The sequence below is a fragment of the Mucor mucedo genome, assembly GCF_025094135.1.
Source record: "Mucor mucedo strain NRRL 3635 chromosome Unknown EV154scaffold_150, whole genome shotgun sequence".
NCBI lineage: Eukaryota > Fungi > Mucoromycota > Mucoromycetes > Mucorales > Mucoraceae > Mucor > Mucor mucedo.
The window spans coordinates 83,674-100,535 of NW_026252434.1; the positions used below are offsets into that span (position 1 = coordinate 83,674).

The 16,862-nt window shown below is 33.4% G+C and overlaps 3 protein-coding genes across 3 annotated transcripts; all 3 read left to right on the forward strand.

Moving 5' to 3' along the window:
* Nucleotides 1-2,930: 2,930 nt before the first annotated feature.
* Nucleotides 2,931-5,385, forward strand: EV154DRAFT_486608 (uncharacterized protein; the record flags this gene model as incomplete). Its single annotated transcript, XM_051598867.1, has 9 exons — nucleotides 2,931-2,961; nucleotides 3,183-3,262; nucleotides 3,395-3,453; nucleotides 3,571-3,625; nucleotides 3,852-3,957; nucleotides 4,239-4,295; nucleotides 4,355-4,439; nucleotides 5,203-5,307; nucleotides 5,331-5,385. 9 exons carry the CDS (start codon nucleotides 2,931-2,933, stop codon nucleotides 5,383-5,385), a joined length of 633 nt encoding a protein of 210 aa, XP_051452311.1.
* A 2,757-nt stretch (nucleotides 5,386-8,142) lies between these two features.
* On the forward strand, nucleotides 8,143-10,189 carry EV154DRAFT_569374 (uncharacterized protein; the record flags this gene model as incomplete). The annotated part of the gene is made up of 2 exons (XM_051606132.1): nucleotides 8,143-8,173; nucleotides 10,029-10,189. The coding sequence occupies 2 exons, from the start codon at nucleotides 8,143-8,145 to the stop codon at nucleotides 10,187-10,189; spliced, it is 192 nt and encodes a 63-aa protein (XP_051452312.1).
* Nucleotides 10,190-12,343: 2,154 nt separating this feature from the next.
* On the forward strand, nucleotides 12,344-13,758 carry EV154DRAFT_486610 (uncharacterized protein; the record flags this gene model as incomplete). The annotated part of the gene is made up of 4 exons (XM_051598868.1): nucleotides 12,344-12,438; nucleotides 12,647-12,731; nucleotides 13,276-13,327; nucleotides 13,643-13,758. 4 exons carry the CDS (start codon nucleotides 12,344-12,346, stop codon nucleotides 13,756-13,758), a joined length of 348 nt encoding a protein of 115 aa, XP_051452313.1.
* Between the last annotated feature and the right edge of the window lie 3,104 nt (nucleotides 13,759-16,862).

The window sequence follows — 16,862 nt, forward strand, 5'->3', positions numbered from 1 at the left end:
ATAATAGCATATTCAAATGTGAAGCCCACAATATAAAATGATCACTCATAATATAATGACACTTATTGGACGGAAATATGTTTTTCCTCAAGCTCTAGGTAACATTGCTTTGGAAACTTTGAAAAAATGTAGCACACACAATAATGAGTGAAAATAATATTTTTTTGGATATATCAACGAGAATATATGTTATTAATTATAAAAAAATTGTCGCATAGTTTTCACATTTTTTTTGAAAACACAGGAGCTATATTTCTCCATTTCTCGAAAAAATAAAAAATATTTTGTGTAATTGGGTCACAAAACGACAGAAAAGGTAATTTTTTTAGGCGGTATTTTTTACTTTAACTAATAATATGTTAACAACATTTCTAAGAGAATAGGGTATCTAAGACGACAGGATTTCTAAAATGACAATATACCTCAGAATACCTGTAACTCACACAAAATAATACCTTAGACAAACAAATTTTTATGACAACAAAATCCCTATGACAACATATTATGGAGACAACCAAATAGCTAAGACGACAAGTAGATCGCCAAGACAACAGGAATGGGGGAGGGCAAGATATGCAAGGCAACTATGTATCTAAGACAACTAGATTACCACGGTACCAAGTTATTTATGACAACCAGTTAACTAGGACAATCAGGTACGTAGCAAAACAAGATATATATGACAACACGATAGTCTAGAAAAGAAGATATCTATGACAACTGCATATGTAAGGTAACATGATATATAAGGTCACAACATATCCAGGACATCATGATATCTAAGACAACAAGATCTCCTAGACAACCAGCTAACTATGACTACCAGATAATTATGACTAGGAGACAAATATAACAACTAGATAACTATAACAACTCAATATGTATCAGAACTAGATAACTATGACTAATGATCTCAATATGACAACACAGATCACTATGAATACAAAGATAACCATGACTAGCAGATCACTATGAATACAAAGATAACCATGACTAGCAGATCACTATGAATACAAAGATAACCATGACTAGCAGATATCTATAACAACACACAACTATGTCAACGAGTTAACTATGTTGAACACATAACCATGTCAACTAGAAACCTATGACAAATAAATACCTATGACAACAGGATGAACAAGCCAACTAGATTTCTATGCCAACAAAGGAATAACTGCGACAATTAGATCATTAAGACAAATACAACACTATGAAGATCAGTTATCACCATGACTATGATTAATAACCATGACTATGATTAATAACCATGACTATGATTAATAACCATGACTATGATTAATCACCATGACTAAGATTAAATACCATGACTATGAATAATCACCATGACTAAGATTAAATACCATGACTAATATTGAACACTATGACTAATATTGATAACTATGGCTAATAGTGAACACCATGACTATGATTAATAACCATGACTATGATTAATCATTACGACCGATATTGAACACTATGATTATGATTATTCAATAAGACCACGATCATCACCTAGACAACCATCCAGACATAGAAAACTATTCTCTCCTAGACAACTATCCTCACCAAGACAACCCCATGATCACCAAGACAACCCCAATGATCACCAAACAACCCATTATCACCAAGACAACGAGATTACAATTGATAATAAGAAAATAAGAATACATAGACAAGAAAGTAACTAAGACAACGAGGAAGAGGAAACAATACAAAATTTAAAAGAAAATGATAGCCATGACAACACATTAGTAACCCCCGATGAAATCTGGAATGAAAAAAACGCACGGCTATCTTACGTGGAAAAATGAGCTCGTTTCAACGGTACTATTTTCGATCCATAGAAATGAGAACTCATTGACTTATTTGGGTTTCAAATTCATCAACTATGTACACTACATTATCTCTCAGCCTACCCCTACCCAAGCCAATTTTGCCTGCCCATAGTAACCCCCGATGAAATCTGGAATGAAAAAAACGCACGGCTATCTTACGTGGAAAAATGAGCTCGTTTCAACGGTACTATTTTCGATCCATAGAAATGAGAACTCATGACTTATTTGGGTTTCAAATTCATCAACTATGTACACTACATTATCTCTCAGCCTACCCCTACCCAAGCCAATTTTGCCTGCCCATAGTAACCCCCGATGAAATCTGGAATGAAAAAAACGCACGGCTATCTTACGTGGAAAAATGAGCTCGTTTCAACGGTACTATTTTCGATCCATAGAAATGAGAACTCATTGACTTATTTGGGTTTCAAATTCATCAACTATGTACACTACATTATCTCTCAGCCTACCCCTACCCAAGCCAATTTTGCCTGCCCATAGTAACCCCCGATGAAATCTGGAATGAAAAAAACGCTTGGCTATCCTACGTGGAAAAATGAGCTCGTTTCAACGGTACTATTTTCGATCCATAGAAATGAAAACTCATTGACTTATTTGGGTTTTAATGTCATCAACTATGTACACTACATTTTCTCTCAGCCTACGCCAGCAAAGTCAATTTTGCCTGCCCATAGTACCCCGAATGAAATTTGACAAATTTCCTCAAAAATAGCTAAAAATCGTGGCATTTCAAAAATGTATAACATGACCCCCCTTGGATTGGCAGACATGTTGTTACACACGTTTAAAGTCAAAAATCCCGATTTTAAGCAGGGAAATGAAATTTACATCGTTTTTGAAATAGATTTTAGAATACACTTTAAACATCCGGCTTGGTTACGCTCTGTGCCTTTAAAAGGGCTTTCGAATGATACTAGTTTCAACGCCGTCGGACAATAATTGATTGGCTGCGAACGTTTTTAAAAATCCAAAATGGACGAAATATTTCAAACTCCGCTTTTAACTTTTTTAATTGTTCTGCAAAAAAATAATTTTTTTTAAAAAATTGACTTTTTTGGGGAATCCTGTGCGATGATTGGCTGGAAAACGGCAGGCATGAAAAGTACTAGTCTTGGATTGTTTCTAGCCGTACTCTAGGGTAAATTGTAAGGGATTGTGGTCTATTTTCATGATGAAATTGCAGAGTATTGTGCTATATAATTGTTTCTGGCTTTTTTGGTGTAAACTTATTTTTCAAGGCAGGATTCATTCATCTGGCTGACCTCTAGCATTATTATAAATGACAGCCCGGTTATATTACAGACTGTTACTTTGCTATTTTAGCTCCAATATCGAGTGCTAATATATCTTTGGCAAATTCTCATCTTGTAGAAACAGAAACTATGGGCCCTGCTACTGTTTATGTATAAAAAATAAGTGGAAATAAATAGTTTAGTTGCTTTTAGAAAAGCATATGGCTTCTGTATTACAAGTATTGGTGATTTTCAATAAGCCATAATTATATGGTCTGATACTTCTTTAAATGCAAATTTCAGGAAAAAAACTGTCGTCAATCGGTTCAACATACCCTAGACTGTCCTTGTATCATTAACATGTAAGATAAAATTAGTTTAGACGAATTGTTATCAAGTTAATAAAATAAATTACGAAATACCAAGTGATTGCATGTATGATATATATTATAACTGGGAAATACCTCGATTTAATTTAGGACTAACCAGCTCTTCTTTGAGAGGATATGGGAAGACATAGTCGAATTTAACGAAGTAAGGATGAGTACATTAAAAAAAATAATAACACTTCAGGTAGTAACTGTTTGCCAACAATCATTACTTATAAACAATTGGAATAGGTATACAATGATAAAGGAACTTCTACACTGCATATGGTGTAGACGAAACAAGAATTTATGCAGTTTCAAAAATTCCAATTGTTAAAGACATAAAAAACCCAACAACAAAGCCAAATAATATTTTCGGAAACTTTTAAAAGACTAACGCAGTCCATATCGGTTTAAGAAGACCTGCTACTTTCATGATGCAAGTACTAGAACAAAATACCAAGCATACGTCCCAACCGGAAAGATATTTGGAAAAAAGTATCTTTTAAACAAAATACAAAAAAATATTTTTCAAAAGTCGAAAAAAATTTACAACGACATGGGAATACTTTTAATAGAATTCTAAGCGTCTGCGCTCCGTACACAAACTGTTAAAAAAAGTCTATATCATAAATCAGGTCAGATAAACAAACGTCAGATACCTAACCTAATGATACCTGGGCCAAATTCACAAAAGGTTGAATTGCCACAATAATTAGCCTTCATATCATAATTATAGAAACATATTTTGTAACCATCTACGAAATGTTATGAACGAGGAACAATAATTCACGATATATCCCGAGTCTTGGGCAAAGAAACTTTCAAGTTGTGGAGTAAGTATTATTTAGGCCATAAATCTAAAGTACTAGTGTTTGTAACAGTTTTAGCATAGATCAGCTCAGTTTAAAACATGACATGAACTCCCAACAGTCATTGATGAGAAAACAATTCTTCAATTGCTCGACCACAACTTCAAAGTAAGTTACAATACTTTATTGAATAATTGCTGTAAATTGGGGAATACCTGCAACAGTCGCCTTGATTACTAGTGCAAATGTGAGCAAAATATTGTAAACACTTAACAAAATAACGAACAAGTAGCGATGATGGTATTAAAAGGAACAACAATTGGAAGGCCTTGTAATTTTTTATCACAGCGGAAAGTCTGCAATTATTTAAATAGTTTAAGCATAGTATAAAGAAATTGTAAAATACACACCAGATAAACAAATCCTGAATTCACTCATTATTGAAGAAGAAACAGTCTAAAATACTTAAAGAATTTAGAATATTGCCAGTTAATAAGTTTGACAGCTGTTTGTAATAGCCATCACTGCATATATAGTTTACATAGTATCTCCTGTATGACTCTCAAAAGTATAAAAGAGCAATACTAAGAATTCGTTGCAAGCCGAAAGAATTTGGGAAAAAAGGAAACATATGACAAAGAAAGAAAAACATTTTTCAGAAGTCAAAAAAAATTTCTAAAGACATTTGGATGGTGCTAATAGGTCTAGAATTGTTATCTGTAACTGTACAAACTATTAAAAAAAGTCTAACTAGAAAAATAATCCGTATATCCGTAACGTATTGTTCATAAATGAGTAAAATGTAAAATTTTGTTACAGAGTCACTCAATACTACTTAGTAGTAACCTACAGAGTGAGGGGTAATAACAAATGGTCTTTACAACAAGGAGATTACTTTTACGCCAAACATCTACTTTGAATTTACTTATAGAATGATCACGAGTGTGAAGGTTAAAACCCTCAAAAGATGCAGAAACAACCGGACTCTATTCGGACCATTTCAGCTAACCTTTAAACCAAATTGGAAGGGCGTGTGGTCATTATTTATAAAATAATTAGGATAAGACTGATACGAAATACAGAACATCGAACAATCCCATTAAAGCTCTACTAAATAACTGGTGAATACTGTAAATAGATTTAGTAATATCTAGCGCATGTTTATACAAAGTACACGAAAGATTAATTAAACATCGAGGAATGTGAGGGTGAAATCTTAAAAAAACCCTTACAATAGGTATGACATGAGTCAATCCATAAAATAATTCTAAGAGTAAGAGAAGAACCTTTTTTTCAACGAAATATTTTGTTGGCTAGTCCAAATAATAAATGTATTCCAGGACATCACCATTATACTGTTCAAGATAAAAATTCGGCAGGTGAATGAAAATGACTTGATATAGAGACATGTTGCTATTATCTTCTAGCCTTTAATAAGCATTTGTTGTTACCCCAACCTAGTTTGGATGATCTTTGGAAATTATAGACGGGATACTATACAAGTAGGAGTACCGTTGTCTTTTATATCTAATCTTGATGGCAAGCATCGTTTATCATAGTCAATTTTGATCCCTTTCGCTTGCAAAACTTTAGTTGTAAGCGTATACGCCTTGTTAATAACGAATTATCGAATAAAAAAATAATCCCCTTGTGTTGACCAACACAACCGAATCAAGTTCTATAAAAAAGTTGAAGGTCACTAAGCGACTTTGACTAATGATGGATAATTAAATATTCCGAAATATTTTTCTAACAAACTCTTTAGCAAAAAAATGTGGGAGAATCGCCTCGGCGTCAGGAATACGTTGGTGGTAAAGATCACGCTTAAAAGCAGCCGTGTCAAAAGTGCAAAAATGATCCCGGTGGGGGTCGAACTCCTAAACCCCGCTTTCAAAGACCGACGCTCTCCCCCCTAGGCTATAATTCTAGCGGAGTCTCGTTTTAGCAGTGTAGTACAACACACGCCTAATACTATTAATACACGTGACTTTCACGTGACATACCATGCTATTTTATGTACACACCTAAAATGTGTTTTCAACCTAAACGGACGCCTTAAACACATGTTTTTAGGTCATAACGTCCTTTGACCTTGTTCGCACATGATTAAATGCGTGATGAGATGTATAGAGTATATTGATGGACTAGGGGCTGTGATGAGTGATAAATAAATTTGTAATGACCAATGATTCACAAGACTTGTATTTTCTGACCAAAACGAACAGTGACAATTAGCCAGAGTTACTTTAGCATTATACGAAGACTTTTTCCATTACGCCAGAGGTAAGCAGAATATGAATGGACACAATAGCGAATAAAATATTTTATAAAATATCATAAAAAGAGCAATATTGGGAATTTAAATTGAGAAAGATGGTTTTGTATAACGGTAACTACATGCATCGTTAAAGTAAGATCTTCTACAAGGCTCCTAAAAGTTTCAAAGCAAAATAACAAAATTCCTTTCCTAGCCGAAAGAAATTGGAAAAACGGACACATAACACAAAACAGAAAAATAATTTTAAAAGTCGAAAAAATTTTCTAAGGACATGGGAAAACTTGTATTACGTATAAAATTGTATTCTTTATGTCTACATTTTATTTAAAAAAGTCTAGCCCAAAAAATAAAATGTTTGTAAACGAAATAGAGGTAGTAACTGAGTAATATGAAGAGATTTATTAGAGAGTAGCTCAAAATTTAATAGTAGCAACCTGTTAAGAAAGCGGTAACAGTTAATATGCTGGAATGGAAGAAGATTACGTATAAACCCAACCATTTTCTGTGATTTGTTAATAACATGATCACCGATTATAAGTCTACTTGTGAAAAGACAATAATGCATGAAAAGCGATTGAATTTGTTTAAGAGCATTTTAGCCAATTTTTAACTAAATAAGAGGACCTTTTGATCATTGTTAGTACCTCGGATGAAGGTCGACATAAAATATAAAGTATAAGAACATATATTTAATGACTTGCTTAACAAACGAGGCGTAATACAAAGACTGTAAGTAGTATGTAGCGCATCTATGTACAAAATGTAAGGAAGATTGATTTAAAACGAGAAAGAAGTAGTCAAACTATTATGAAAATACAACAGTCGATACGACATGACTATTTCCATGATAAAAAGAAGTGAAGGACTATTGTATAACTTAAGAGAACAATAAACCTTACGTACACTACAACCAACATCAGCAGATGTAAATAGAAGCGGTAGAGAATTAAGTACTTTATATTATAACAGAAATGACTCCAAAGATCACCTTATCAGCAAATAATAATTGCTAAGTCATCTTGACACAATCTCAACAGGGCAGGTTGTAGCAGCCGTATCTTCTAAGAAACTTCTCCAAGTTTGTGGACAAATGGCATATAATTGGTCGCAAGCCGAAGAAAATAGTGCACGGAGGATAAGCCAAAAAAAAATTTGTAAGAAGTCGAAAAAAATTTATAATGACTTGGGAATTACTTTAATAAGATGAGAATTCACAAATGTACGTATGGGTATTGTTAAAAAAAGTCTAGCCGAACACAAAAAGATACAAAAGTGAAAAAACTCATAAATACTATGTCGAAAGACAGTTTTAGGCAATGGTATTTTAATGAATAAGTGTGCCATTTATTTAGAGGTGTGTAAGTTTATTACGGAGAGGATCCGCGAGAATAAGGAGCAGAGCCGAAAGAAATTAGAAACAATAAATACTTAAGATAAAAGGACAAAGAAAAATATCAAAAGTCGAAATAATTTCAGAACTTCTAACAAATACTGGTAATGTTTTCAAGATAGTACGTAGTATTTATCTAAACAACGAAAAAAGGCTAGATATACAAAAGTTTTGAGATAATGACAAAGTCGTATAGTATTATAATGACAATTGTTTCAATGGTTCCCAAGTATAGTAAATATTGAGGTTGCATACTCTACAAAGCTATAAATAATTCTTTAAAGACAAATAAGATACTGAGGATGAGAAATGGCGGCAACTAGATAAAATTATATCCAAAAAATATTGTTGACAAGTAATAATTTAGAACAGCAGCGCCTCTAACACGATTTAAAACGAAGGACGTCTTAATATCCAACATGATATTGTTGTTTCTAAGACGACACAGCAACCAAGACACGAAGTAACGTGGACAACAAAGACGTGAATGTAACAAATAATCAATAATACACGACATCATGCATACTCAATAGCCAAGGCAACCAAGAAGCGAATACAACCCAATACGGATTACAACAATATCCAAGCCAACAAAATTTTGATACCAAATAACCAAGACGACAATATCCAAGACAACCAGATATTCCGGTTACCAAATAACCTAGACAATATGGTATCCTAGATACCAAATAACCAAGGCAATAAAGAAATATAGATGACATAATTTCGAAGACAACACAATTTCGGAACAACATGGTATCATGGAGACACCATTCTCAAGACAACGACTAAACGCAGACAGCAAAAAATAAGTTGGACAACAAAGAAACAAAGACAACGCAGTCTCCAAGACAACAAGGGGTCGAAGAAAACAAGGTAACTAAGAGAACAATATGATCAACACACCATAATATGTAAGAATACAACGAAATTAGGCCAACAGCGTGAGTAAGGAAACAGGGTATCCAAGACAACATGATATCTTTGACAAGTAGAAATATACGACAGCTAGATACATTAGTCAGCGAGATATCTATGGGAACCAAGTCCAAGGCAACGGGGTATCTAAGCGAATAATCTATCTAGGGCAACCAAGTATCCAAGGTAAAAATATCAAAAGCCAACCAGGTATCTAGGGTAAGTGTATCTAAGACAACCAGATATCTAAGACGACTAGGCAGCAAGAACTCCAGGACATCCAAATAGTCAAGGCAACAAAGTATTTAAGACAACGAAACAAGTAGTAAAACCACATGACTATGGCAACAGGATATCTCAGAGAAGAAGATATCTAAGACAACCCAATACCTATAATAATAATATACCTAAGAGTACCAGTAACTAAGACAACAATATAACTTGGGCAAAACGATGCCTAAAGCAACGGAATCTCCAAGACAACATAATATGAACGACAACTAGATATCCAAGGCAACTAAATAACTAAGAAAACCAATTAAGTAGGACGACATTATTAGTATGAGATCACGATATCATGGATACTAAATAGCCAAGACAACAAAGAAGTGAAGACAACAAAGAAGCGAAGCGGACCTAATATGGAAAACAACGGTATCCAAGACAGCATGATGTCCTGGTTGCTACACAACCAAGACAGCTACGAAGACTAAGCAACACAATAACCTAGACAATATGACATACTTGACATTGAAGAAAGAAGTAAAGTAAGGTAACCAAGACAACGAGACTATCAGGATAATAAGAAAATAAGAATACACAGACAAGAATGTAACTAAGACAACAATGAAAAGGAAACAATACAAAACTTAAAAGGAAATAATGTCCATGACACCACATTAACCTAGACAACAATATAACAAAGATAAGAACGTATGCAAGACAACGGGGATAACTATGGCAGCAAAAGATCTATGACAACAGGATAACCAAGGGTACTAAGCAAATAAGATGTCACAAAGACAACTGGATAACCATGACAGCATAATTACCATGCCATTAAAATATAGCTATGGATATTATCGATCACTATAACAATATTTGATAACCATGACGAATATGATCACTATGGCAAATAATGATCACTAGGACTACACAAATAATAACCTAGACAAATCTATCACCATCGAAAACAATGATGCATACGACAACTGTGTTACCTACGACAACCATAAGACCTACGACAACCATGTTGCCTATGACAACCATGTTGCCTACGACAACCATGTTGCCTACGACAACGATGTTGCCTACGACAACGATGTTGCCTGACTACAGTACCCCAGGAATGAACCCCTCAGTATGAAATTTGTAACAATTTGTAACAATTTGTAACAATTTGTAACATTTGCAAAAATGTGACTAGAAACTTCGGATTTTCAATATTATGATGTTACTGGACATAGAGAACAACATTAGGACCGGACTTTTCCTTCTAAAGTCCGATCCCGACGAGATATACACAATGTTACAAATTGCGAAAAATCCAAAAATGTAACTACCAACAGCGGATTGTCAATATTATGACGTAACTTGACAAGGAGAACAACATTAGGCCCGCATTTTTTGTTCTAAAGTCCGATCCCGACGAGATATACCAATGTTACAAATTGTTACAAATCCAAAAATGGCCATACTCAAGCCGCATTTTTACATAGTATGACATAAATTGATACGCTGAACAACATTTGACTGAGACATTTTTTTCTAAAATTAAATCCCGACGAGATACTGATCAATCAATCCAAAGTTACAAATTGTTACAAATTGTTACAAATCCAAAAATGTCCATACTCAAGCCGCTTTTTTACTTAGCATGACGTAAATGGACGCGCTGAACAACATTAAACTGTAACATTTTTCTCTAAAATCAAATCCCGACGAGATACTAATCATTCAATGGCAAAGTTACAAATTGTTACAAATTGTTACAAATCCAAAAATGTCCATACTCAAGCCAATTTTTTACTTAGTATAACGTAAATGGGCGCTCTGAACAACATTAAACTGAGATATTTTCCCCTAAAATCAAATCCCGACGAGATACTAATCATTCAATGGCAAAGTTACAAATTGTTACAAATTGTTACAAATCCAAAAATGTCCATACTCAAGCCGATTTTTTACTTAGTATGGCGTAAATAGGCGCGCTGAACAACATTAAACTGTAACATTTTTCTCTAAAATCAAATCCCGACGAGATACTGGTCATTCAATGCCAAAGTTACAAATTGTTACAAATTGTTACAAATCAAAAAATGGCCATACTCAAGCCGCTTTTTTATGTAGTATGACGTAAATTTATACGCTGAACAACATTAAACTGCAACATTTTTCTCTAAAATCAAATCCCGACGAGATACTAATCATTCAATGCCAAAGTTACAAATTGTTACAAATTGTTACAAATCCAAAAATGGCCATACTCAAACCGCTTTTTTACATATAACGTAAATGAATACGCTCAACAACTTTAAACTGAGATATCTTGCTGTAAAATCAAGTCCCGACAAGATAATGATGAAACTTTGTCAAAGTTACAATGTTACAAATTGTTACAGATCCAGACATCTCCATACTCAAGCCAAATTTTGTCATAGTGTAACGTAAACAAACACGTAGAACAACATTTAACGGAAGAGAATTTATATAAAATGAAATACCGAAGAAATATTGGTCAATATTTGCAGAAAATATCGTATATGAAAATGTTAAAAATTCTAAAATGCTTATACTGAAACTGCATTTCCAAAAGCACAACGTAAATTTAGACCTACAAGAACCTTTAACTGAGTTATTTTGTTCTAAAATGTAATCCCAACGATAAATTAATCACTTTGTACTTGACTATTTCTTATGTTTACAGCCAAAGGATGCAATGTGCCTGGCCATTTAATTTATGAAATGCTTAATAAGCAAAAATTACAGTACATACTTTAAGCTATATATAACAAATATTAATCGAAATATAAAAATGGTGATCAAATATTCACAAAGTAGTGGTAACATTATTGAAACACCCACAGCACGTGAAGCAAAACTGTTTGGACCAGGAAAACTAGTAAAATATACTTGACATAATTTTAGCAAACGGTGGAGACTGTTGGTACTGAACATTAGAGAAACTGAAGATAAAATTATGTGATATTCATGAGAGTACCTTACGAAATAAAGAGAAAAATAACAGTTTCTTTCAATAATATTTTTTCTGACACTGTTTTGGAGCAACCAATATTATGCAGATAGTTGAATAAACGGTTCTTAATTAGCTGTTCAAAGAATTGAAAATAAATACCATTAATTAGTCACAAGCCGAAAGATTATTTGATAAAATTATACTTTAGACAAAAGAAAAAAATATTTCTCAGAAATCGAAAATGTTTTATAAATGCTTGGAAATAGATTTGATACAAGAACAATAATCCGATGATTGTGTTTCAACTGTTAAAAAAAGTATCTCTCATAGAGCAGGTCGGACACAAGACAGTCAAGTACATAGAACACAAAATACTTATTGAAAAGTAAGCAAAAGTTGGACTGCCACAGTAATTGGCCTTCTTATAACAATTTTAAAATCATATTCATTAACCATCTACGAAATATAATGAACAAAGAAAAAAATTGGAAAAAATAACCCGAGTCTTGGGCAAAAAAACATTCATGTTGCAGAGTAAATGCTAATTATACGCTAAGTCTAAACTAGTTGCATTCTTAACAGTTTTAGCATAGACCAGTTCAGTTTAAAACAAGATATGAACACCATAAAGTCATCGAAGATAAAATGATTCTCCAATTGATAGACCAAAAGTTCAAAGTAAGTTACAATACTTTATTGAATAAATATCATAAATTGAGGAATACCTGCCGCAGTTGCAGTGATAACCAGGGCAACTGTGAGCAAAATACAGCAAACATTTAACAAAATAACAAACAGGTAGCGATGATGGTATTAAAATGACCAACAATTGGAAGGCCTTGTAATTTTTTATCACTGCGCAAAGTACGCAATTATTTAAATAGTTTAAGCATAGTATAAAGACCTTATAAAATATACGCCAGATAAGCAGATCAAGAATTCACTCATTATTGAAGAAGAAACAGTCTAAAATACTTAAAAAACTGAGAATACTGCCAATGAACAACTTTTAAAGCAGTTTTGAATAACTGGCACATTATGTATAGTTTACGTATTATCTTCTACACGACTCCTAAAAGTTTCAAAGGATAATCTCAAGATTTCGTTCCAAGCCGAAAGAAATTAGGAAATAAAAGACTGAAGAAAAAAACAGAAATATATTTCTCAAAAGTCGTAAAAATTTTATCATGACATGGGAGTAATTTTAATGTGTTTGGAATAGGCAAATGTAGATATGCTAATATTTGAAAAAAAGTCTAGCTGGACAAAAAAGTGTACAAAAGGGAACAAATCATGAAATTATATGTCTAAAGACAGTTTTATTCAATGACACCTTAATAAATTAGTCTGTCATTACTTTACACATGTGTCGGCTGAATATGAGGAGTGACTATTAAGATAAAGACCAGAGCCAAAAGAATTTTTAAAAGTAACGAAATGTTTTTCAGATTTCGAGTATAGGAAAAGACTTTATTTTAATCGTGAAAAACTCTCCAACTTAGAATAGACCCTCATTTTCTTACCTGCTTTCGTTTTTTAGTACCTTTCCCTTTTTAATAGTCAATTATCTGATAATGTATTTTGATCAGTTATATTTCAACCAGGCATGACTATAGTATTAAAGAAGATCAAAGATGCTTTAATCTTGTTTAACGGTGTTCATCTACATTATACTGCTCAAGATAAAAGTTCCGCAAGCGAATGAAAATGACTTGATATAGAGACAACTTGCTATTATCTTCTAGCCTTTAATAAGCATTTGTTATTACCCCAACTTAGTTTGGATGATCTTTGGAAATTATAGACGGAGTAGTATACGAGTAGGAGTACAGTTGCCTTTTATATCTAATTCTGATGGCAAGCATCGTTTATCAGAGCCCATTTAAATCCCTTCCCCTTGCAAAACTTTAGTTTTACGCGTATACGCCTTGTTAATAACGAATTATCGAGTAAAAAAATAATCCCCTTGTTGACCAACACAACCGAATCAAGTTCTATAAAAAAGTTGTAGGTCACTGACTGATTTTGAATAAAGATGGGAAATTAAATATTCCGAAATATTTTTCTAACAAAATCCCTAGCAAAAAAATGTGGGAGAACCGCCTCGGCCTCAGGAATACGCTGGTGGGGAAGATCACGCTTAAAAGTAGTCGTGTCAAAAGTGCAAAAAATGATGCCGGTGGGGGTCGAACCCCTAAACCCCGCTTTCAAAGACCGACGCTCTCCCCCCTAAGCTATAATTCTGGCGGAGTCTCGTTTTAGCAGTGTAGTACAAGACACGACTAGTATTATTGATACACGTGACTTTCACGTGACATACCATGCTATGTTATGTTCAGGCCTAAAATACGTTCCCAACCTAAACGGATGCGTTAAACACGTGTTTTTATGCCATATAAACGTGCTTTGATCTGTTATGCACTTGATTAACTGCATGACGAGATGTATAGAGTAGACTGATTGACTAGGGGCTGTGATGAGTGAAAAATAAACTTGTATCGACCAATAATCGATAAACTTGTAAGTTTTGACTAAAACGAACAGTCACAATTAGTCGGAGTTACTTTAGCATTATACGAAGACTGTTTTCATTACGCACGAGGTAAGCAGAATTTGAATGGACAAAATAATGAAGGAAATACTTTATAAAATATCTTAAAAAGAGCCATATTGCCAATTAAAACTTTAAAAGACGTTTTGTATAACAACAGCTGCACGCCTAGTTAAAAAAAACATCTTCTGCATGACTCCTAAAAGTTTTAACGCAAATTATCAAGATTCCGTTCCTAGCCGAAAGAAATTGGAAAAATGGACACATAAGACAAAAACAGAAAAATACTTTTCAAAACTCGAAAAAATTTTCTAAGCCCATGGGAATACTTTTACTAGGTCGAAAATTGTAATGTTTATGTCTACAGTTTGTTTAAAAAAGTCTAGCCGGCATAATAAACTGTTTATAAATGTACTTGACGTAATAATTGAGTGATATGAAGAGATTTATGACGGAATCACTCAAAATAAAATAAAATAGTAGCAACCTGTACAAAGAGTGAGAATAGTGAATCTGTTCAACTAGAAGTAGACTAAATTTACGTCAAACCATTACTTGGCATTCATTAATAAACTATTCACCAAGTATGGATCTACAGGTATCAAAAACCAAAAGCACAAATAACTGTTGGATTAGTTTAAGAATATTTGAGCCTAAGTCATAACTAAATTAGAGGTCCTTGAGTTCTTTTTTTTATCATAGATAAGATGATGGATAAAAGGAATTACAAAAATTAAGACCATATATTTAATGACTTACATAATAACAGAGGACTAATTAAAAAAGGTAATTAGTATCTAGCGCATCTATTGCACAGAATTGAAACATGATTTATTAAAAAACGAGAGAGAAGTTGCCAAAGTATTAAAAAATCCCAACAATTAATATGACAAGACTCCTTGCTCGAGGAGAACAAGTGAAAACCTATTGCATAACTTGAGATAATACAAAACACTACCTAAACGGCAAACAACGTCTGCCAAGGCAAATAATGACCGTATAGAATTAATACTTTATAAAATAACCATAAAAGTTACAATATCACCAAATAATAATTCCTAAATCATCTTGACACGACGGTAACAAGGCAAGTAGTATCAGCCGTATATTCTAAGAAACTCCTCCAAGTTTGAAGACAAACGACAAACAATTGGTCGCAAGCCGAAAAAAATAGTGCTACAAGGATAATTCAAAAAAAACATTTGTAAGAAGTCGAAAAAATTTATAATGACTTGGGAGTTACTTTAATAAGATGAGAATACACGAATTAAGGGATGGCTACAGTTAAAAAAAGTCTAGCCGAACAAAACGGTTAAAAAACTGAAAAAAAAGCATGAATTACTATGTCTAAAGACAGATTTAGGCAATGGAATCTTAATGAATATGTCTGCCATTCAATTGGAGGTGTGTGAGCTTATTATAGAGAGGATCTACAAGAATAAGGACACAGCTGAAAGAAATACGAAACAATAAATACTTAAGATAAAAGGACAAAAAAAAATATCAAAAGTCGAAATAATTTTAGAGCTTCTAAAAACCACTGTTAAAGCCTTCAGGATAGTACATAGTATGTACCTAAAGGACAAAAAAAAGTTATTTATAAAAACGTTTTAATAGAATGACAAAGTCGTATAGTATTATAATGCGCAATAGTTTCAATGTTTCGCAACTAAATAAATATGAATGCTGCATACTCTACATAGCTATCAATAATATTACAAGACAACTAAGATATGTGGACAAGAAATAATTTAAGGCAATAGCGTTTCCAACAGGAGTAAAACCGCAAAAACAATAGTAACCCCCGATGAAATCTGGAATGAAAAAACGCACGGCTATCCTACGTGGAAAAATGAGCTCGTTTCAACGGTACTATTTTCGATCCATAGAAATGAAACGTCATTGACTTATTTAGGTTTCAAAGTCATAAACTATGTACACTACATTATCTCTCAGCCTACGCCTACCAAAGCCAATTTTGCCTGCCCATAGTAACCCCCGATGAAATCTGGAATGAAAAAACGCACGGCTATCCTACGTGGAAAAATGAGCTCGTTTCAACGGCACTATTTTCGATCCATAGAAATGAGAACTCATTGACTTATTTGGGTTTCAAAGTCATCAACTATGTACACTACATTATCTCTCAGCCTACCATACCAAGCCAATTTTGCCTGCCCATAGTAACCCCCGATGAAATCTGGAATGAAAAAAACGCACGGCTATCCTACGTGGAAAAATGAGCTCGTTTCAACGGT